Genomic DNA, 21,333 nt, shown 5'->3' on the forward strand with positions numbered 1-21,333 from the left:
TGATACATGCACTCCTCCCAGTGTCGTATAATACACAACCGCTCCCTAGTCATAGCTTGACTCCTGTGGTCACCTGTATGTGTTTACATACATGCATGCATACATACATACATACACGCACGCACGCACGCACGCACGCACGCACGCACGCACGCACGCACGCACTGTACATACATACATACTGTACATACATACTTACATACTTATATGTATGTATAATACATATAACTATGTGTGTATGTGTCTGTGTGTAACACATAAGTATGTATTATGTACTTGTTTCTGTACACTTTTTTGGCGCTTGTACAGCCTCTGCACATGTACGAGCGCATATGTACCGTATATGTACTGTATCTGCATGTGCTGTATATATGCATAGGTACAGTATAACTACTGTGTGTATATGTCACTGACTGAGAGACAGTGGGGTAGTTCCTCTTTCTCAGTACAATGTGAGATTTAGCTGTGAGACATGGAATCATTATTTATGTCATGTTAACGTCACACACCTGTTTGTTGGCTGACATAGAGTAATTAACCAGCAACGACGTCTGTTCACTTTCAGTTCACTCAATGTCAAAATCAACCTGAAACTGCAGTGCCAGCTAGCTAATAGCTAGCCTGCACTGCACATTCACTTTAATTTACTTACAGATTGGGCCAATAACCTATCTTTCTGTCTCTCTCTCCATCTCTCTCTTCTCTCCATCAGTCCATCGGGCTGTACGTTCTGGGGGAAGAAGCCGTGGAGCAGGAAGAAGAAGATTCTGTGGCAGCTGGGCACCCTGATAGGAGCTCCTGTTGGCATCACTCTCATTGCTGGCATCGCCGTCCCTGCCATGGTTATCGGCATTCCCGTCTATGTGGGGCGCAAGGTGAGATGATAGCAGTGATAATAATATTGATGATGATCATTATCATTGTCATTAGTATCATCTTCATTGTCATTGATGTCAAAGAGTAATGAATAATTAAGTGAGTTGAGGTGTGCTCCGTAGAGCATGTGATGAGAACGTTTTGGGGTTGTGCACCTGTATTCAGAGGCCCAGGGCAATGTAAACTGTCATTACATCATTATGGTGCAACATATTCATTAGACACGCTATATGGAGACAAATCTGTGGACAGTGAACATATCAAGTAGTGTGGCATGTTGTCATCACTTCGAGAAACATGATTTATGTCATGTTAACTAACACACACCCTAATAGAGCGTGCCAAAAATCCTGAAGGGGGCGTCAACAAGTGTCTTTTGGTAGCTGCGGACATCTTTGAGGGGTAAAAACCAGGTTGACTTAACATTGCCCAATGCCACGCCCAATGCCTCGCCCCCCGCAGGCTGATTTGCCCCTTCTGCTGGTGACGACACGTTGGCACGCTTAATTGTTGTGTCTCCATTCACTTTCATTTACTTACAGATTGGGGCAATAGCCTTTTTTTATGGAAAAACAACTCCATCTAATCTTCTACACTTAACATTTCCTCTCCTCAACTTTATTTCTGTAATTTCTCCATTCTTCTATTTCAACTTCTCTCTCCTCTTCTCCCTCCCTCTCTCTCTCTCTCTCTCTCTCTCTCCTCTCTCTCTCTCTCTCTCTCTCTCTCTCTCTCTCTCTCTCTCTCTCTCTCTCTCTCTCTCTCTCTCTCTCTCTCTCTCTCTCTCTCAATCTCTCTCTCTCTCAATGTAGACCTTGATTGTGACCTATTTCAACCCAAACATTTATTCATATCTATTCTGTGGGAAGCCTACTAATCATTCCCAGGTTTCCCACCAATGTTCATGATTTCCACCTTGACCTTACATTGTGACCATGACTTTTTCTAGCCAAACGGTAATGCTCTCTGTGGAGCAGCATAAAACCCAATGCATACTACACTAGGAGAGCCGGACAAAATCAGTTCGGGAGGGCTTCCTGACCCGATTTTATTTTGGGTCTATAAAAGTCATTTCATACTGCTGTGGCTCACGCTCACGGCTCGCGCCATTGGTGGCGAGTGGAGACTCGCTGCTGCAGCAGCAGCGCTGTATTCGCTCTGTCGAGCAGTGTGTACTAGGCTACACTATAGCCAGCAGCACTGCTGGGAGTGGAACAGATGGTAAAATGTATACCTGGATATCGTGAACCGCGACACGCTGTGGGGAATTTGTGATAGAGGAGGTGTATGGAAGTTTTCCCTTTCTAGCGATTAAACACAACCTTCTAGCGAAGGTTGTGTTTGTACCTCCTGGAAGTTGGCTTGAGTCACAAACTACCCCTGCTTCTCACTTGTTAGTGCTGACAGAATGACCTTGAAGCTGGGCTGAATGAATGCGGAAACACAATGCGAAACGCCCAAATGGGTTCGGGTAGTTACAACATCTCGGAGGCACCAAACAGCTGTTGTTCTGTTCCCGCCCACCCGAACCTCTGAATTACGTCATATTGTTGTCTGGACCGAGCCGAACCTAACAAATTTCGGCTGTTTGGCTGTAGTATGCATTGGGCTTAACAGTCAGGCAGACAAACACGGACAAGACCAGTTACAATACACTGCCACACGTTAACCACATTAACCCTTTATACTTCGTTGACCAGGATCCCCAGGGGACCAAGGGACCACTCCTTTTTTCCCTTAACACCAAATCTCTTTGCTGAAAATAGCCGATCTACGATGAATGTTCACCTATTACATGAATGCTAGGGTTAATGTGGGCAGGGTAACATAGTTGGGGGACAAACATCTACAGTACATTCATTTCTTTGCATTTTGTCAGTCTTTTAGCCTCAGCAGCGCTTGCATGCGACTACTCGTAGTCTACAACAGTTAATAACATGGAAAGCCAAAGCACTTGTTGCCAAATATTTCACAGCCCCTTTCATCTATTTCGTCTTGGTTCTTTGCAAGGAAACCTCTTTCACTTCCCTGCAATTTACAATGTTTCAAAATGACACTGAAAGTGTGTCTTTCTATTGGTTCTGGCGTCATCCCAGCTTCTGGCGGGCATTGAGGTCAGCCATTGTTGAGAAGCATGGTTGTAATTTCCTAGAAATACAGGTCAGGACATTCAGTTCCTGTTATGTTCAGCATAGTGAAAGTTCCATTACTCACTTAAGCATTACAAGGTGTTAATGGAGTCCTTTTAGTTATATTTCAATATAAATGGTATGGTGACGTATTCTAAAAGTGAAGAAAAGGCAGCACACTCATAGCCACGATGCAGGATAATATATTGAGTACCAAGTACCGACGTTTCGACCTGGAAAGGTCGTCTTCAGGGATTGCTTCAATGGCTATTAGTGTGAGGCCTTTTCTTCACTTTTAGACTTTTTTAACCAAGGTCAGCAGCACCTCAACAATACTGGTGTGCGCCCTTCTCCTGATTGTTTGATGGTGACGTATTCTATCAATATCTGCTCAAACCCTCTTTTTTCAACAGGACTTTATAGGATGTATATTGTCTTGGCTATGTTTTCAGCAACTGACAGAGCAGGAAGGCAGTTTTCAGACAGTTTTCAGGCAGTTTTCTGTGATTTGCTAAGCTGTTATTTAATCGGTTCTATTATGTTTTTTCTTTTCCTCGTGAAACATGGAAATCGCTCAGGCAATGGTAAAAACAGCATCTTTCAGACTGGATGTACTGTATATAAGACCTTTAATGGTACATTGATATACCACCCTCTTGTGGATACTTTATAGAACTGCATGTTATGACATAAGCCTACTGGAATTATGGCATGCTGTTCATTGTTTAACATGGATAAACAGCTAATCAGTAGATACAGTAATCCTCCCACACACTGTGGCAGTTTTTTTGCCCATGTTGTTCAAATCTTCTTAGCTTTTAACGGTGCTCTGAAATCAGTCTGGACTTCGGCCCATAGGCAGCTGTGATATCGTGGAGAGAACGTTTGAGTGATCCCACGTGCTCAGTCTGGCAATGCCAGGCTAGTTCCTTCTAGTCCCGGTGTTACTTATGTCCAGTTCAGCTGTGTTCACTTCATGCTTGTCCTTTATTTGCAGATACACGCCCACTATGAGCTGAAGAAGACCTCTCGTCACAGGAGGAACCTGGCCATCACAGGAGGTGTGGCCTTGTCCATCATCACTGCTCCGGTTATAGCAACTGTCAGCGTCGGTAAGGAACCGCACAGGGTCTACATTTCTGTCTGCTATTCTTTCCTTTTAATTTATTTCTTTTTATAGCATATGTGGTGGTTCTTTATCACACCTAGGTAGTTTATCTTAATACATTCATCTGTACCTTATCATCCCAATTCTGTCTTCCTGTGTAACTTTTCTTATGTCACTAGAAACAGAGATACACAAGAGCAGCACAGTTTATTTCATAGAAAATATATTGAAATGTATTTTTGCTGTAAGGCAGAATAGTAAATTAAATACTCTCATTGTCTCCCTCTGTTTCTTTTCCATCATTTCTCTCTCTGTTTCCCTCCCACTCTCCCCCCCCCCTCTCTCTTTCTCTTTCTCTCTCTCTCTCTCAGGTATTGGTGTGCCCATCATGTTGGCATATGTGTACGGGGTGGTGCCCATCTCTCTGTGCAGAGGTGGGGGCTGTGGTGTGAGCCGGGGGAAGGGGCGGGGCATGCGGATAGACTTTGACGAGGATGATGGACCAATAACAGGTGAGGAAACAAAAACATCACACTTGCAAACGGGGCAGAGGATGTCTTTTAACGTATTCACTGTTTCGTGTTTTAACCGTGCCTCTGCCTTTAATGTTATTTCCAATACAATCATTGCTCCCTTTGAGAGTACAAAATTATTTGCATAAAAGCATGTATTTAAAAAACATTAATTCTGAAATTCTTTCTTTCTCCCGTTCTGTGTTCAGTGGCGGATGCGTGGCGTGCCCTCAAGTCTCCCAGCCTCGGTTCAAGCAGTCTGGATGGGGCGGCCAGCGGCCTGAGCACCACCTCCCCCAGTGAGGGCCTTTCTGTGGCACCAGGGGGCCTCGGGGACACTCCCCACTTTAACACCCTGGCAGGGGGTGCTCTGGGATCCCGCACTGGCAAATATAGCAGGTAACAAAAAAAACGGATTACAATAGAATTAGCCGTGGGCTGATGTCGATGTGGTTCCAAAGATCGCGTGTCCACATGCCATCTCTTGTGCCTGAAAGAAACAACTCATGATGACCAATGTCTACATTTCATGTATTGTTCTCTTCCAGACTGGAGGTGCATGGAGGGGAGCTGGCTAAGGAGTCAACCCAGAGGGAGACCGGAAGCCTGGGTGCAGGCAGTGACTGTGCCAGCACCAGAGGCATGGCCGGATCCATCATCTCCTCCTACACACTACCTGACAGGTACGCAGTCATCACTGCTTTGTGTGTTGTTGTTGTTGTTCATTGTCTTTCTTGGTCATCCTGTCCTTGTACTGTATGTTTATCTTCTCTGCGCGTGTGTGTTAAGGAAGTACCTAAAGTGTGTCTAACTGTTCTTTATATAAAATCTTCCCTCTCTAACTTGTCTTCTCATTGATTCTCCCTCTATCTCATTCAGTTGTACTGTATATATAATAATATAATGTAATATTTAATCATAAGCATTTTAAAACCTTCCTTCTTGTTCCTCTGCAGGGAGTGCACCAACCATGAGATCCAGGTGGACATTGAGACCAAACCCAGCCACCTCTGCCTGACCAGCGAAGAGGACCTAACCCCGCCTCTGGGCACAGCCGCCATGGCGAGCGGCTCGGGAGGGGAGGAGCCCCAGGACTGCAGCTCCCGGAGGGGCGGGGTGGCATTGTCCGGCTCTGAGCTGGGCCTGTCGCCGGGGGCGTCCATCCGAGAGGGCCTCCGCGACGTCACCCTGGCTCAGCCGGAGAGCATCCGCAGCGACCTGGAGATGTCGGACACGCAGTCGGATGACATCGCCGAGCTGACGTCGGACGACTGTGACTCGCCTCACCCGAAGAGCTGTCGCCCGCTGTCCTCCTCCCACCAGCCCCTGCCCCAGCCCCCATCCTGCAGAGCGCTGAACCCCTCCACCGAAGGCCTTCACTGTCCCGAAGACAGCAACGTAATCCTCTATGTCTGAGAGAACACAGGCCCCCCAGCCTCTCAGGATTGCACAAAATAAGAAACTCCCCGACAATTCCATGTTTTAGCTTTCACGCGGTCTCATAGATTTATTTTGTTTCACTTTTTCGTTTGCTGTTTTTTTGATTCACTCACCAAAACCTTCTTACACGCAGACAGCCTTTATGTACTTTTACCTGTCAGTCTGTCTATCTGTCGATCTATTGACCTGTTAATGTCCTCACTGAGGTTATTTTCAGGATTCTACCTCTCAGTCTTAGATATTTATAACATGATGTTTTATGTTTACTTCTTGGTGCAAAATGCCTTGGCTACTTAAGCAAAAAAATAGCAAAACAAGAGGTACAAATTTGCCACAAGATAATATGATAAAAAATAAATGATGAAATTAGGTGAAACGTTGCCAAGCACAGCAGTGGGTAAAAGTACGATGATGGTAAAAAACATTATTGAGGAAAAGCGAGATGGGGGGGGGGGGGGGTTAAAAATGTGTGAATGTGCGTGGACTTTGTACACTGTCTTGTTTTTTTCCCTATTTATATCTGAATGAACCTTGAAATTGTATGATTTGCTGTGTGCATGAGTCTGCATGACTATGTCTTGTGTGTGGAAGGTGTCAAAGTGCTGCGGGCTCCTGTGAGACTGGTGAGAGTGTAGTTTTGCACAGAGACGTGGCTTAGCGGAGGTTATATCTGCACTTGAATCTAACTTGTCCTGCACAGAGAAGGAGATGTCGTCGAGAGGAGAGAGCCCATGCTCGCTGATCTGTGGAAATGACAGAGTTCTGACAGTTAATGTCTCGATTATCCTGGACTGCTGTGACATTTGTATTCTAATTTGTTCTGTTCTGTTAAAGAAGTCAAATGAAATATGTCCACTGAGCTCTTAATACATGGCAATTAAGCTACGTTTCAGGAAGTCAGCCGACAATGTGTTTGTTCATTGTCAGAACTCTTTCATTATTACAAGGCTCTTGTATGCCTCGGATGATAGGACCACAACTGAAGTCAACCTACGGGCAGTTGCACATGCAAATGACTGACTTGACCGCCTGCCTGCCTGCCTTAACAGACAGTGGCAATGATGAAGCTTTCCTTTTGACCAACGCAACACACACCGACTGACTTTGTTTCCAACACGCTAACTGGTAAATGGTCTGACCCACTTGAATGTTGTTGTCTGTCCTTGTCTTTGTGTGCAAGTGTGTGGAGCGGAGAGGATTGAATGATTGTTAGTTACAGAGCTGCAAAAGTCAGACAGACAGAATCCACAAGCTTACAGATAGTGGAATGAATGAAATCTTGATGAATGTATTAGTTTGTCCCACTGTCTGACTGGATTTTTATTTTTGAATGAGCACTCGTGCACTTTATCTCAAATGTCTATCTTTTTTGCTGTCCGTTGTTTATTGCTATTACTGTGTTTACTGCATAAAATTGTCTGTGGTACAACCAAAATAAATCCACTACCAGAAAGCCTGTTATATATTGGATGTAACAAAATCAAGAGTTTGTTTCCAAAATGCTTTATATCCACTTTGGGGGTGGGCGGGGGGGAGGGGGTCATTCCATGCAGTTAATCAATTAACAGCTCTGAAATATAGAGGATCCTATCTGTAAAAGTGTTACTCTTGTGTGAACCAAGGACTTAGTACTGTCTTTTAGAAAAAAGTAGTCAGATTTATTTTTAATGTTGCACTATCAATCATAAGTGTCTGTATTGTATGCCAAATGGTGGATAACTCACTTTGGAATGAAACTCGTCCCCTATTGACGCTGATCAGCTCTTTGTAATCATACTTAATAACTGGAATAGTTTCTTCGCTTTTTATTACATTTGTGCTTTACGTTAAAATTTTATTTTTACCAGGTTTTTTTCCTTAAATTCAAGGAATCAACTTGGAAGCTTTTTCATCTCAAGAGTAGCTTTATGAATTTACATGTAAGTAGCTGTTCATATGACTGGGCAGCACTTGGATTGGTCTGTTGATAATATGATTATCAGTCGTCACTTTGTTACTGCCTGTCTATTGAAATCAACACATGAATGTACCATGTACCGAAACAGAACTTTCTGAATTACACTGAAATAGGGTGATGGAAATGACGTATAAAGAAAGAACACAGTACTTGCGTACAAGGTTTTGAGTGTAATAGATGGCAATATGTGAGTGTTTTCATTAAGTGTAACTCCTGGCACTGTTAAAGTCCTGCCCTGTGTGGGGTTGTATATGCAGGACTATGAAAGATATTTGTGGACTTTGGAAAAAAAATAAAAATAAACAATCATCTGTTGCACCTAAATATAAGACTTGTCAAATTGATTGTATGAGAGAAAATCAAAAGAACTGTATATGGCACTGAGCCTGAGCTCAAAACGTTACAGAAGGCTGGAATAAGATTAAAATGTTTGGCCTAATTATTCTATAGAATTCTTCAAAAGGCCTGAATAAAATGGCCCATTGACAAAATGGGTTGTGCGGGAGGAGCGTAACTTGTAACTTTAAATATACAAAAGGAACATTCATTTTAGTGTTACTAGGAGACTGGTGGTGATGATGGTGATCATATTAATAATATACACCTACGTTTGAAAACCATTGCAACGTTATCCTTGTGATGTTATTATGGTCTACGTCTGTTTGTATTCAGTCATTGCCAGTGGTGTTAAGTAACTACTGTACAAATTATTTTTGGTATTTTTACTTTACTGGAGTATTTGGAATTTTCAACACTTTTACTTCTACTCCACTACATCTCAGAGGCAAATATTGTACTTTTACTCCGCTACAATTATTTGAGAACTTGTTGCTAGTTACTTTGTAGATTTTGATTAATATTCCACAATATTCAAAACACACACTAACCACTTCAGCCCTATAGCCCTATTCTTCAGATATTTGAAAATAGCAGATCTACAAGGTCATAACGCGTCTCAATGTGACGCATTGTGAGCTTGTAGATCTGCTATTTTCAAAAGATTTGTATACATTTTGAAAACATGTGAAATGGGACATTCTGCCTAATGAGTACTTTTACTTTTGGTACTTTAAGTATATTTGGATGACATGAAATACTTTTGTACTTTTACTTGTACTTTTTAACAGAATAAATTTACATTGTGGTATGGATACTTTTACTTAAGTAAAAATGTGAGTACTTCTTCCACCGGCCATTGCACAATAGAGTTGTTATATTAAAACTAGTAATAGATTAGCCTAGTATAACAAACGGTCCATAATTATTCACAGCAGTGTCGTAAAAAATAATCTCACCGCCTCCTCTACGCTGGTGTTTAGCTCTCTGGCGTAAAGCAAAACGTGTGCTAGTTGCTTTCACGGAAGGTTAAAGTGGTTCCTGCAAAACACGGTAAATGAATATGTTTAAGATGCATTTGGTTTAGTTTGACCTGGTGTCTGGTGTATATTGGATAAAACCTAAACGTTATTCTACATGTTTGAATGAAAGTAATGGTCGAATTCTTAATTAGAGCGAGTGGCCTTTAGACGTTAGCGTGAGCAAGCTGTCAAGGGCTCTTAATAACAACAGCTTGTAAACTGTACATCTGTAAGAATATTACAGTAACCTAAACAATGTTACTGTGGTACTAGATTGATTGAATGATTGAATACTTTATTAACATGCATACTTTATTAACATTAACAGTACGGTACAGCCAAAGGTTATGCTAAAAGGATAACACAAAAAGCCCCAGGGCTTGTTTGGCTGTATTTTACATAAACATGAAACAAGATAGGTGAGCACTAGGGACATCTGGGCACCTCCATGTAAAATAACAAAATGTTATCCTTCAACTTCTTGTTTATGGCCCAACATGACTGGATATACTGGGTTTGTAGCAACTGTAGAAATATTAGACCTAAATTGTTGCATGTTCCAATTTTACATCGAGGTGCCCACACTGCACACTACCTATTCATATTATATGTATTTGGCCCCTCATTTGAAAAAAAATTAAATATAAAATCAATTATGAAATATACAATAAAAAATGGTGCCCAGTGTAGTGTTCTCATGAGCCCACTGTCTGAGGAAGAATATATTACTGTTCCACAAAATGAATTGATTTTCTCTGGGTCATTCTGCCCATTTAAAGGTGTTTAGTTGTAGTGAGTAACGTTACAGATATCTGGATGGTGGTAGTCATCCATACACGACGTGCATTACTTATTTTATGCAGATAACAAATCTAAGTGAAATATTGTAAGTGAAATGCTGTTAGTCCGAAGCAAGACATCTTTGAATAATAACTGGCTTTACAGATGCTCAAACCCTTGAAATGTGCTCAATATTTAGACTCAAGAGGGCCTTATGCCTAAACTTTTTTGGCATTTTGATGTTTTAATATTTTGAAAAACATTTGAAAATAGTTCAAATAGCAAGATGTCTAAACCTAGCTAGGGAGTTTGTTCACATTGTATTAAGGTACAATGTTCTGGGATACTCTCTTGAACTGCAGATGGCTGGTGATGAGCCGACTTATAAAAAATAATCGAAAATGTAATAAAATAATTAATAACCATTCTCTATTTTGGGCATGTCATAGGTGAAAAGTTTCAAAAATAGTGAATATTACTGATTATTTATTATTATTATTATTATTATGTTGTGAGCGTGTAGGTCTGTTTTTGCACTGTTTTTGCACTATTTTTTTCACAAACCCGTTGTGCAACAAAGTATAAAATGGGACTTCTCGATTATTTTTATTTAATTGAATAAGTAATGGTTAAAATAATCACTAAGAAAGTAATCGATAGTTCTTCCTCTAATCTTGTATGTCTGCTCTGTCTCTCCAATTCACCCATCTTTCTCCATCTCTCCTCATTCAGCACCATGCCGTTCGTTGACATCCAGTCCCGGTTGGGGATCGACATGGACAAATGGATCCAGATACAGAGCGGGGAGCAGCCCAACAAGCGAGCATCACGGTGCCATTCCTTTGAGAAGGAGTGGATTGAGTGTGCCCACGGCATCGGGCAAACCCGTGCCAAGAAGGAGTGCAAAGTGGAGTTTGATGACTTCTACGAGTGCATGCACAGGCAGAAGACGGTGAGTGTAGTGTCTGCTGTCTGCCGGTAACGGTTGTTTTCATAATGTCTTTAAATTTGTTTTTATTAACCCAATCAAATGCAAACTGCTTTTTTTTCACTTTAAGAAGAGTCCATATATATAACTCTTTAGTGCAACGACTGAGTCTTGATAGTCAACAGACAGTAATTAATCCCATATACAGAAAGAAATCATTTAAATTACTAAAAACTGAAATTAGTAAAACAAAGAGAAACATATTAGTAGGAATGTAGTTCAAATAGATCAGCAGTTAAACACACGTGTTACTCATACTGTCTAATAAGGATTGTAATAGTGGTTTACAAGTATGTGTTTAAGGGAATATTGTGAGTGACCCCAAAAAGATGTTGTGTTACTTTTGAGACTAGATATTGTCTGGGATTTTGCATCTCGTAAAATTGTGGTATGGAATAAGTGTTGTATGTGGTTTTAGGTTGTTTTTTGAACATACCTGATTGTTATATTATTCGCCTTTACCCACTTAATTATTATATTGGCATTACTAATGATTTGATTATTTTTCTTAAATCTCATTGGGTAAATAATAATAATCATCGTCATTTCAAAAGCAAAGCACTAATAGTCATCTCCCACAAAACTGTCACCATCGATGTTGAGATATTTGGTCAAACATTGTTTTTATTGTGTCCATATTGTCCAGCCCTACCCCTGCTATAGCAGAAAGGAAGAACCAAGATTCCAATTCAATGTCACACAATATATTACTATATTTTGTAGTTCATTTGTAATATTTTGCCAGAAAATAATGATTAACCAGTTAAACCCTATATACTTTGTTGACCACCGTCTATGCAAATCCATGAGACATTGATTGAAATGATTAATCTGTTTTCTTTTTCAATTATTTGTTTAATCTATGCCTTTAGTGCCTAAATGATCCTCCTCATCACAAGCTGAAGCTACATTAACCTAAACGGAGACATCTGAAAATTACTCACAATTGCTTACTCAGGAGCCAACAACTTTTCTTATTATAATATGGCTACAAAGACACGTATTCACATTGTGGTGAAGTTTTAAATAGCACACATTGGAAATCTTTACTCTACTATACCTGGTGTTCAGTTGAATAACTTTTAATGTCAGTCTGACATTAATTAAAATGCTTGTTGATATATTTATTATTTATGAGATAGATGATAGGAAAGCTGTTCATGCCCCCTTTGTGTTTATTGAAATAGCAGGAGAGCTGATATGACAATATAGGGGTATTGCAGTAGAAATATTCTGGCAGGATCTGATCCTACAGTAGTACATCAGCAAGGCAGCCTATGGTTTCCAGAGAGGCCTCTTTCTCGGCCCCTGCTCCAGCGACCGGCCACATTTTCTCCATCTTAGCTAAATGAAATGTGTGTTTAGAATGTGTATAAAATAAATCAACTCTGTCTCAACAGGCATTGTCTGTAATGAACACAGGGTTCTTACCACCATGAACAAGACAGGGTCTGTTAACGACATGGCTTCCCTGTGAATCTATTACATCAAAACTGATTAAAAGACTAAAGTTATATCAACCTCAAATAATTAAATGGGGACCTGGAATTTCTGTTAGTATTCTGGAGAAAGTGACGGATAGGTAATTGAAAATTGCTGATGGAAGTGTTAATATCGTATGCATCAGCAACTGCAGTGTATATACCGTAATGCCTGATTGGTGCTTAGTTGCTTGCCGGTGTCGCACAAATGGCAGATCTACAAGCTCACAACAAGTTGCGCTGTGACGCATTATGAGTTTAGATCTGCTATTTCCAGTATGCGACACCCTCAAGCAATGAAGTGTAACTCAGGCTTAAGCATTTTGTCCCTCTCCTCCCCTCTCTAGAACCAGCGGCTGTATCAGATCCGTCAGCAGAGAGACAAGCTGGTGAAGGAGGGGAAATACATTACCCCACCCCAGCACTCAGGCAAGGGAGAGCAGACACCCTGAGGGAGCGCACACATACTGCCTGTGTCCCCCCCGACCTTGTGTATAATAATTCATATATATTGTCCCTCTGCCCTGTACAAGTTCACAAATAAATGTTATTATTGACCATTTTCTTCTTTGTTTTTATTTTTTGGTATAGGAGATGTGCAGATAAGGTATGGATAGATTTGAGTTAAATATGGGATCCACTGGTGAATTTAGCTGAAAATTCTACATCCAGTTTTATTTTGAAATCACTCGGTGTGTGCTTTGGACGTACATAATTATTTTAATTTAGACAATAAGGACTCAAGGATGTGCAAAAAAATGGATGTATACATCTTAATCAAATAGTAAAATAACTCACGGTTAGTAATATACCAAATTCAGTGTTGAACCTTTGGAAGATTAACTGCTGCACTTCATTTTCTTAACCTGCAGAGTGCAGACTAAATTCTACTAAACCACTCTGTAGATTGGTAAGTAAACACTCCCTTGGGATGATGAGAGCGACGAGTGAGCGGATGTGAATGGATGCTCTTTGACATCTGAGATTCAATTACTAGTGTTCTAACCTGAGTTGATGAGATTATAATGTTCTAAATACCACCACAAGATGGCGCCTGTAACACAGATATTCCCTTCAGAGAGAGAGCCTGCAATGAAATGTAGGCATCTGCAAGTGACTTCTATGAAACTGCAAGAATTTGTTTATTAGATTACCAATTGAGTTCGTCCTTGTCCTGGCAGACACTAAAAGATTGTCAGATAACCAGGAAATTTCTCTCTGGCCCTTTTGAGCACAGATTTGAGGGTGTCCCTAAATGCAAAATTATGAAATATTGAATAATGATCGGTACAGTTTACTCTGGTAAAGGAGCATTAGCTCAGTTTTGCATCATTATTTGTCCACTAAGGGATTTTGCCATCCAGAATATGTGTATATTTTATATTGAACAAGGATGTCACAGTTGAAAATCTGTCAATTTGGAGATTTTGGACTGAGTTAGGGCCTATGTGTACCATGTTGGCAGAACACAACGTGTGACTGCACGTACTGTAGTCTTAACATCTATCCCTTGTAAAACAGTACTAGGCTACATTCTAGAATGTGAGACCTGGATCCATTCTTCATCACAAGGTTTCAATTGGTTAATTGGTCTCTCTGAGAGTGTGTGTATAGGCTTTCTTTATCGAATTAGGTTATTTTATAGGCCAAAACCAAGGTCATGAACAGCTTGCTACAGAACACGACGTGCACTTTATGACAGCTCATTTAGTGCTATAACTTATATCATCCATAATAAATCATCTTTATGACTAGCCTATATATGATCAACAGAGATCACAGTAAACTGACCCCCTGATTATCATCGCAGCAGTAGCCTATTTTTCACGTGACCAGTCAAACAGAAATACCATTAGCTGTTGTTTGATTAAGACCGTATAGTCAGCTCTGCCCCGCTAATCCAGAACTGTCGGCCAGCATTCCCTTGCACTCTGTGACAGGGCCGATGCAGAGGGATGCATGGAGGAGATATGAGTCACATACTGGGATGGGTCATCATGGGATGAATAGTGCCGTGGTTCTCAAAGTGGGGTCTGGGGACCCCCAGGGGTCCTTGAGGGCGTTCCAGAGGGGTCTCCAGACAAAAATAAGCTAATTTAGCATTACAATCAGTTTAACCACGTTAACCCTATATGCTATTTGTGAATAGACGATTGTGAGTTTGTAGCTATTTTCCAAAATAAATATTGAAAAAATGTGATGTATGCCTATAATATTTTTGAATTATTTCAAAATATTTTCAGATGGGTGTCCAAGGCCAAATATTAATTTGTGGGTCCTTGACATGAAACAGTTTGATATAACCACTGTCTGGGATAGAGTGTTGGACACTAAACTAATGTGTTTTCTCTGGTGCCCCATGCTGAAGGCTGCCTGGCCCTGTAGCCATGGGAGAGGCTCTGTGCTTCAGATATATACTTCTATGAGAAATGAAATCCTTCTCCTTCCCCAGATGTTGGATAAGAGGAGCGTGCATGTTGGAACTTGGATGAGGTGTGTGTGTGTGTGTGTGTGTGTGTGTGTGTGTGTGTGTGTGTGTGTGTGTGTGTGTGCGCGCGCGCGCTTGCGTGATAGGGGGATTATTAAACCCCTGGATTAAGATCTCGTGTGAATGTGATGATGTGAAGCAGAGCCATAGACCATCATCACATAACGTTGGGCTTGAACTCTACACTGTATTACGTGAATAAAGATGAGTAGCCTCTTCAAATATGTCAGCGTGAACTCCCCTTTTTTTATATTCCTCCCCAAAAAACAGCGTGAGGCGTGAGCCATGGTCTGTTGGTTGGCGGAGCTGCTGCTGACTGACCGACGGCTGGCTGGACATACAAACCCAAATTCCGTTTTCGCGACAGTTCAATGGACATGGGTTAAATGGTAGACCCGTGAAAATAGCCTATTCAGGAGGTCAACGGGAGAGTGTGTGAAAGTGAGAGTAAATGGTGGGTGTAGTGGTGGGGGTTGTAGACAAGAAGAGAGAGAGAGAGAGACGAAAGGGGAGTAAATGAGAGAGAGAGACTAGGAGTAAAGGAGGGAGAGAGAGAGGGGCAGAAGGAGGAGGAATATAGACAGCCATTAGCCCGAATCATTCACATCCACGGTATTGTTCGGTGCCGTGGAGGAACGGAACGGATCGGTAGCCTGACATTAGAGGAGCATTAAAGGTGAATTTGTGGCGCGGGAGATCTCCAGCATCCCGCGGGTCTCTTGTCTCCCTGCGCCCGGACTGTGGCAGCATCGCCGTTCTCCCGGTAAGGCATGAGCCCTGGTGGTTCAATCACTTTGTCATCATGTGTAACGTTGCCGTCTCCATCCTATTACATTGGATGGAACCAGTGCATTAGGCCTGTATTGTAAAGTGTTGGGGGTTTGGAATGTATGATATTGGTATATATATCGATCAGCCTATTGATAAGAGCAGCCACCTATAGGTGGCTGCTCTTATCAATAGGCTAATCGATAGAACATGTTGATCACTGGCTGAAACGCTGTCACCCATAGAGCCAATTTATGAGGATATAGTGAGAATGCAGTTATGATAGTGATACTGATTACATCACTATACTATTTTATTTATTTAAAAATGGTGTATATGCTACTACATGATCACACATTTGTATTCTATTTGTAAAGCACGCCGCTCCTGCTGCCTTTGTGTGCTGGTCGGTCAGGGATGGAAACGGACCAAACGTGTGAAATGAGCAGGTTTTTGGGGTCGTGATCAAGGCTCCCACGATGCGGGGCACAACACAAGTGCCACCGCAAATAGATTAACGCAATTAGTTAATTAACCCAGCCGGTATAGCGTGGACAAAGAGTTCATTATATGGTGGTACTATAGGCTACATATAGCCTGTCTGACTCCATGTTGGTCGCGTCCTGGACACACATTTCTCCCAACAGAAGCCATGGGAGCTGTGATGATGTCCACTCATGCATATAGGAACAGATCCTCTCCTCTCCATATCAAACCCACCGCCACACAGACTATAGCACATATCATGCAGTGGTTCTCAAACCTTCTAATTTCAAGGACCCCCATAACTCTGAGAGTGTACAAATAAAACCAAATGGACCCTTTGTACACCCTCAGAGTTACAGACCTGTAAGGGTCCAATTTGGTTCCATTTGTACACTCTCAGAGTTACAGACATGTAAGGGTCCATTTGGTTCCATTTGTACACACTCAGAGTTACATGTAAGGGTCTATTTGGTTCCATTTGTACACTCTCAGAATTACAGACATGTAAGGGTCCATTTGGTTCCATTTGTACACTCTCAGAGTTACAGACATGTAAGGGTCCATTTGGTTCCATTTGTACACTCTCAGAGTTTACAGACCTGTAAGGGTCCATTTGGAACCCCCTCGAGGAACTCAGATGGTCCCTGGACCTCACTTTGAGAACCACTGATCTAACGCGTCACGCAGCCTCTGCATACACTGATGAAAATTAAGTATACATACAAAAACCTTTTGAATCTTTTAATTTTCTTCCCTATCGTCTCTATTTTGGTCGTATTTATTTATCGAGCAGATCTGTCTATTTCTACCAGTTACATCAACAGACCCTATACTACCCGACAACCCAATGTATTTCTACTACAAGTCTCCATTCCTTGCCCTCTTTTTATACCGTAGCCTCACTCAGTTCTGCTCTGCTCAGCTTCTCTCACACAGCCATTGGGAGGCTCGGTCTGTCGCTGCCTGTCTAGGAAACTGTGTGAGGAACACTGTAGCTACAAGGTAGGGCACAAAAAAATGAAATCTACATTCGGGGACCCCCCGCCGAGTTAAGCCAGATGGCCAAATGTACATCTCCACCCCCAGTGTACAGGACAGCCTTATGTCAAGTGTGTTAAGTTCAGGCTGTTCAGCCCAGTCATGCATTGGTCTATTGATGCCAAGAGCTTTGTAATAATTCACATCCAAAGCCTACATTATTGAATTGGGATACATCCAGCTATTAACCCATTAAGACCCGAGGCCGACTCTACAAAGGCCTTCTAAATCATTAGATCTCACACATTCTTCTAAAATGTTCAAAAATAGCAAATGTACAAGCTTGCAGGGCGGCGTGAAGTGACGCACTGTGAGCTTGTATATCTGCTATTTTTGAATAGCCAAAAGCTAAAATGATATAGATGCTTTCCAGGTTATTCTCACCCTGGCTTCCCTATTCTGGGCGAAGATTTTCAACAATAAAAAAAAATGCATCTAAATGTTTCCAAAATAGCAGCTCTTTAAGGTCACAATGTGTGGCATGTCGTCTGTTCTGATCTTGTGGATCAGGTATTTTGGGGGAGAAACAAAATAATGGAATAGGGCTTAAGTGGTTAATAACTTGACACTAGTTTTCTCTCACACCCTTCTTCTCTGCAGTCGCCATTCCCCCTCACTGTATTTAATGGATGGGACAAATGCAATTGGACCACTAAAGCAACATTTCTCAGTAGGCCTATGTCCTTCTCTCTAATGCTGCACCAACCGTTAGCAGTATATGCATGTATTGTAATTTCCAATCATTATCTTTATGCAATATAGTCATTAAACTTCTTCAGGTGACTGATATTTTTAGGGTCAGGCCTTGATGTCTATATATAGAAATGGTACCCTGAGAATTGTTATATAGACAGCAATGACGTACCTGTTCTTTTCATGTCATTGAAATAATATCTCGTGTGAGAAGGCTGTCAGTCTAATTAACTGCCACCTGCACTCTGTTTCTTACTGTGTGTGTGTGTGTGTGTGTGTGTGTGTGTGTGTGTGTGTGTGTGTGTGTGTGTGTGTGTGTGTGTGTGTGTGTGTGTGTGTGTGTGTGTGTGTGTGTGTGTGTGTGAGCCAGCAGGCTCTGAATTGGTTTGCTATTCCCACAGCTCTTTGGTATGCATAGAGCATCTTCGTACTAGAGAGAGAGAGAGAGAGAGAAAGAGGGAGAGAATGATAGAGGGAGAGAATGATAGAGAGAGACGCTTCTACACTCCTGCAGGAATGAATGAGAGCACGGTGGAGAGAGAAATAAGCTTTTCTAACAACTCTGCAACATAAATGAGAGAGAGGCAGGCAGGCAGGCAGGCAGGCAGGCAGGCAGGCAGGCAGACAGACAGACAGACAGACAGACAAGGAGAAGAAGAGAAAGAAAGACTGACAAACTGGCACTTCCAACAGTATTGTATGATCTAATTGGTGCACAGATGTGTGGGGAGGAAAGGAGAGCGAGAGATGGAGGCAAGGAGAGATTGTGAGAAAGGGAGGGGAGAGAGAAAGAGATAAGCGTTTCCTATTTCCTGTCTTGTGTTCGGGCTAATAGTGACAACGTAGAGTAGAGTAAATATTGATCAGAGCGTGTTGAGAGATGTCCATTTAATGACACATGAGAACATTATTCTAGTAAAAGCACTGTCATAGATCCCACTCTGGGCTCTTTCTCCCCTCATCTCTCTCTCTTTCTCTTCCTCTTGCATTGCCCCCCCCCCCCCCCCCAACACTGCCTTTCTCAGTCTCAACTCTCTCTCTGGTCTTTTATTTCTCCTTCTTAGTCCAATGATGCTGAGTAGTAGGCTAGAGAATTTTTGGCTGCCATCAATTCACTGTGTGTGTGTGTGTGTGTGTGTGTGTGTGTGTGTGTGTGTGTGTGTGTGTGTGTGTGTGTGTGTGTGTGTGTGTGTGTGTGTGTGTGTGTGTGTGTGTGTGTGTGTGTGTGTGTGTGTGTGTGTGTGTGTGTGTGTGTGTGTGTGTGCGCGTGCGTGCGTGCGTGCGTGCGTGTGCATGCATTTGTGTGAGCGCAGCGCCACGCACGTGATTATGAGTTGAGTCAAGCCATTGATTCAGTCAGTGTGTTGGTGTTAGTCATCATGGCTGGAGGCCTGCATTTTAAACTAGCAAAAATAGCAGAACTACAAGCTCACAATGTGTCACATTGCAACACGCTGTGAGCTTGTACATCTGCTATTTTCACTATTTTCACTCTCCTACTACAATGACATCATGCCCCAAAATAGAGACGCCAGGTTGAAGATGGTTAAAGCTGTACACTGTCCACATCTGCCCACACATGTTCATCCTCATAACACATCACACTTCACTTCCCCAGAGTGACCTACAATAAGCCCAGACCGCATAGGAACAGTAGAATAAGCTTAAATGACCAAATCGTTAACACACAAACAGCTACAATGGCTGCACTCTTATTCTTGCGCATTGAGTTACATTTAGCTGAAGGTCCTATTCAGGGAGAAATCGAGCGCAACAATAGAATGAGCTTGAGTTCCTAGATCACTAACATTACCAGCACTCAACAGCAAGGAGTACGGGAGTCAAAAGCCACAAGCATCCGACAATAGATGCAACTAATATTCCTTTATGTACATCACAAGGTAGGTAAACAAACATGATGAGGTTTTTTTTTTTTTTTTATGAGGTGAGAGTAGTACACTGTAAAATACTCAGTGTCAATTTAACTACCATGGAGCGGCCGTAGCTCAGTGGGTAGAGCGGTTTGACTCCCGGCCCGCCCATGTGTATGTCTCTGAGGCTGAGCAAAACACCCCTAATAGCTCCCCCCGAGTGCTCTTCATGATTATATGAGCAGCCATCAGCTGGGTGAAGCTGGAACTGAGTTTCCACCACAGGATTCACAAAGGCCTCCCCACCCTCCCTCCAACTCTGAGAATGTCTAAAATTGTCCCTTTTCATTTTTACACTCGGAAGATCTGGTACCAATACATGGATGGTGTTTGCGTTACGGTTCTGCAGGAAGTCTCTACTTCGATACACTCTCAGAGTAAAAGTTGCAATCTGTAATTTTCACGTCCTACCCGGGATTCAACTTCTCCTGCTCTTTCAAGAGGGAATTCCTGCTTGTCCAAGGGACATATTGCACCTATGAGCCTCAGGCAATATTCCTTGTCAAGTTGGTGTCCTACCCAACACCAGAGTCAGTCGATATTTCTTAATGGAAGAGTAGAGAGACCATGCACCTCCAACCACTGCAGAAACATACCCTACAATACAGATTGGTTAAAATAATGTTTTATTCATTAAAATAAGTTCTGGATTGCAGCTTTAAATGAACACTCGTGATGTGGTCAGTGTAGAGGAGGGGGATAGGTTCATAGGTCATGCAGAGTGTGTTTATTGATGAGGTGATATCTGAGTTCATGGAAGAAGACAGTCAGTGACTCGTCCTGTCTCGGTCTGTGTAAGTCATATGTGCAAGTCATATGCTTTTCTGCTTAAGTAACTCAGTACTGCCCTCTCTCTCTCTTTCTCTGTGTTTTTCTGTCCGTCTGACTGTCTGTCTCTCTCTCTCTCTCTCTCTGTCCTTCCGTCTGTCTCCCGCTCCTGCTCCCTCTGTCTGTCTCTCTCTCTATCTCTCTGACTGACTGTCTGTCTGTCTGTCTGTCTGTCTGTCTGTCTGTCTGTCTGGTTGGTGAGCATGTATAGAGCTTTCAAATGCAGCTGTAAATGGTCCAGAGTGTTCTGGAATGTTGTGTTGTGTAATGACACGGACAAAGCCATAAACTGGAAGTTACTGCAGTTACGCTGCATCAGTCCGCTTCTCAGATAGATTCAGAATCATTTTATTTGTCATATTCCTTGTGTACTTGCATAAAATGGCTGTTCCCCCTCAACCACTTTCAGTTAAAAATGAAAAGACATCAGCAAACATCTAGAGAATAAAAACAAGTAACATTAAAACAAAGC

The 21,333-nt window shown here is 42.0% G+C and overlaps 3 protein-coding genes across 10 annotated transcripts in view; all 3 read left to right on the plus strand.

Annotated features, from left to right (window-relative positions):
- The window catches only part of rnf19b (ring finger protein 19B), a 38,643-nt gene extending 31,069 nt beyond the window's left edge, over positions 1-7,574 (plus strand). The window contains exons 5-10 of the mRNA XM_080442010.1: positions 713-875; positions 4,003-4,117; positions 4,485-4,625; positions 4,835-5,024; positions 5,174-5,308; positions 5,582-7,574. Of these exons, the coding sequence (XP_080298136.1) occupies positions 713-875; positions 4,003-4,117; positions 4,485-4,625; positions 4,835-5,024; positions 5,174-5,308; positions 5,582-6,041 (1,204 nt within the window). The 3' untranslated portion in view covers positions 6,042-7,574. The remainder of the gene's footprint in view (positions 1-712; positions 876-4,002; positions 4,118-4,484; positions 4,626-4,834; positions 5,025-5,173; positions 5,309-5,581) is intronic.
- Positions 7,575-9,339: 1,765 nt separating this feature from the next.
- Positions 9,340-13,191, plus strand: ndufs5 (NADH:ubiquinone oxidoreductase subunit S5). The gene is made up of 3 exons (XM_080442490.1): positions 9,340-9,411; positions 10,893-11,112; positions 12,977-13,191. The coding sequence occupies exons 2-3, from the start codon at positions 10,897-10,899 to the stop codon at positions 13,079-13,081; spliced, it is 321 nt and encodes a 106-aa protein (XP_080298616.1). The 5' UTR covers positions 9,340-9,411; positions 10,893-10,896; the 3' UTR covers positions 13,082-13,191.
- A 2,630-nt stretch (positions 13,192-15,821) lies between these two features.
- macf1a (microtubule actin crosslinking factor 1a) overlaps positions 15,822-21,333 on the plus strand; it is a 301,232-nt gene continuing 295,720 nt past the window's right edge. For 4 of the 8 annotated variants that reach the window (XM_080442889.1, XM_080442897.1, XM_080442893.1 and 1 more), the window contains exon 1: positions 15,844-15,880. The gene's annotated coding sequence lies outside the window, so the exon portion shown is untranslated. Of the gene's footprint in view, positions 15,881-21,333 lie in introns of all 8 variants that reach the window. The other 4 variants (XM_080442895.1, XM_080442891.1, XM_080442892.1 and 1 more) reach the window with 3 other exon arrangements.

This window comes from Gymnoscopelus braueri (assembly GCF_963280865.1).
Source record: "Gymnoscopelus braueri genome assembly, chromosome: 11".
Lineage (NCBI taxonomy): Eukaryota > Metazoa > Chordata > Actinopteri > Myctophiformes > Myctophidae > Gymnoscopelus > Gymnoscopelus braueri.

Bases quoted from the DNA above. Each gene is read 5' to 3' on its own strand.
- ndufs5 (XM_080442490.1), top strand. From the start codon at position 10,897: ATGCCGTTCGTTGACATCCAGTCCCGGTTGGGGATCGACATGGACAAA. The intron at 11,113-12,976 runs GTGAGTGTAGTG...TCCCCTCTCTAG, and splicing joins GCATGCACAGGCAGAAGACG to AACCAGCGGCTGTATCAGAT.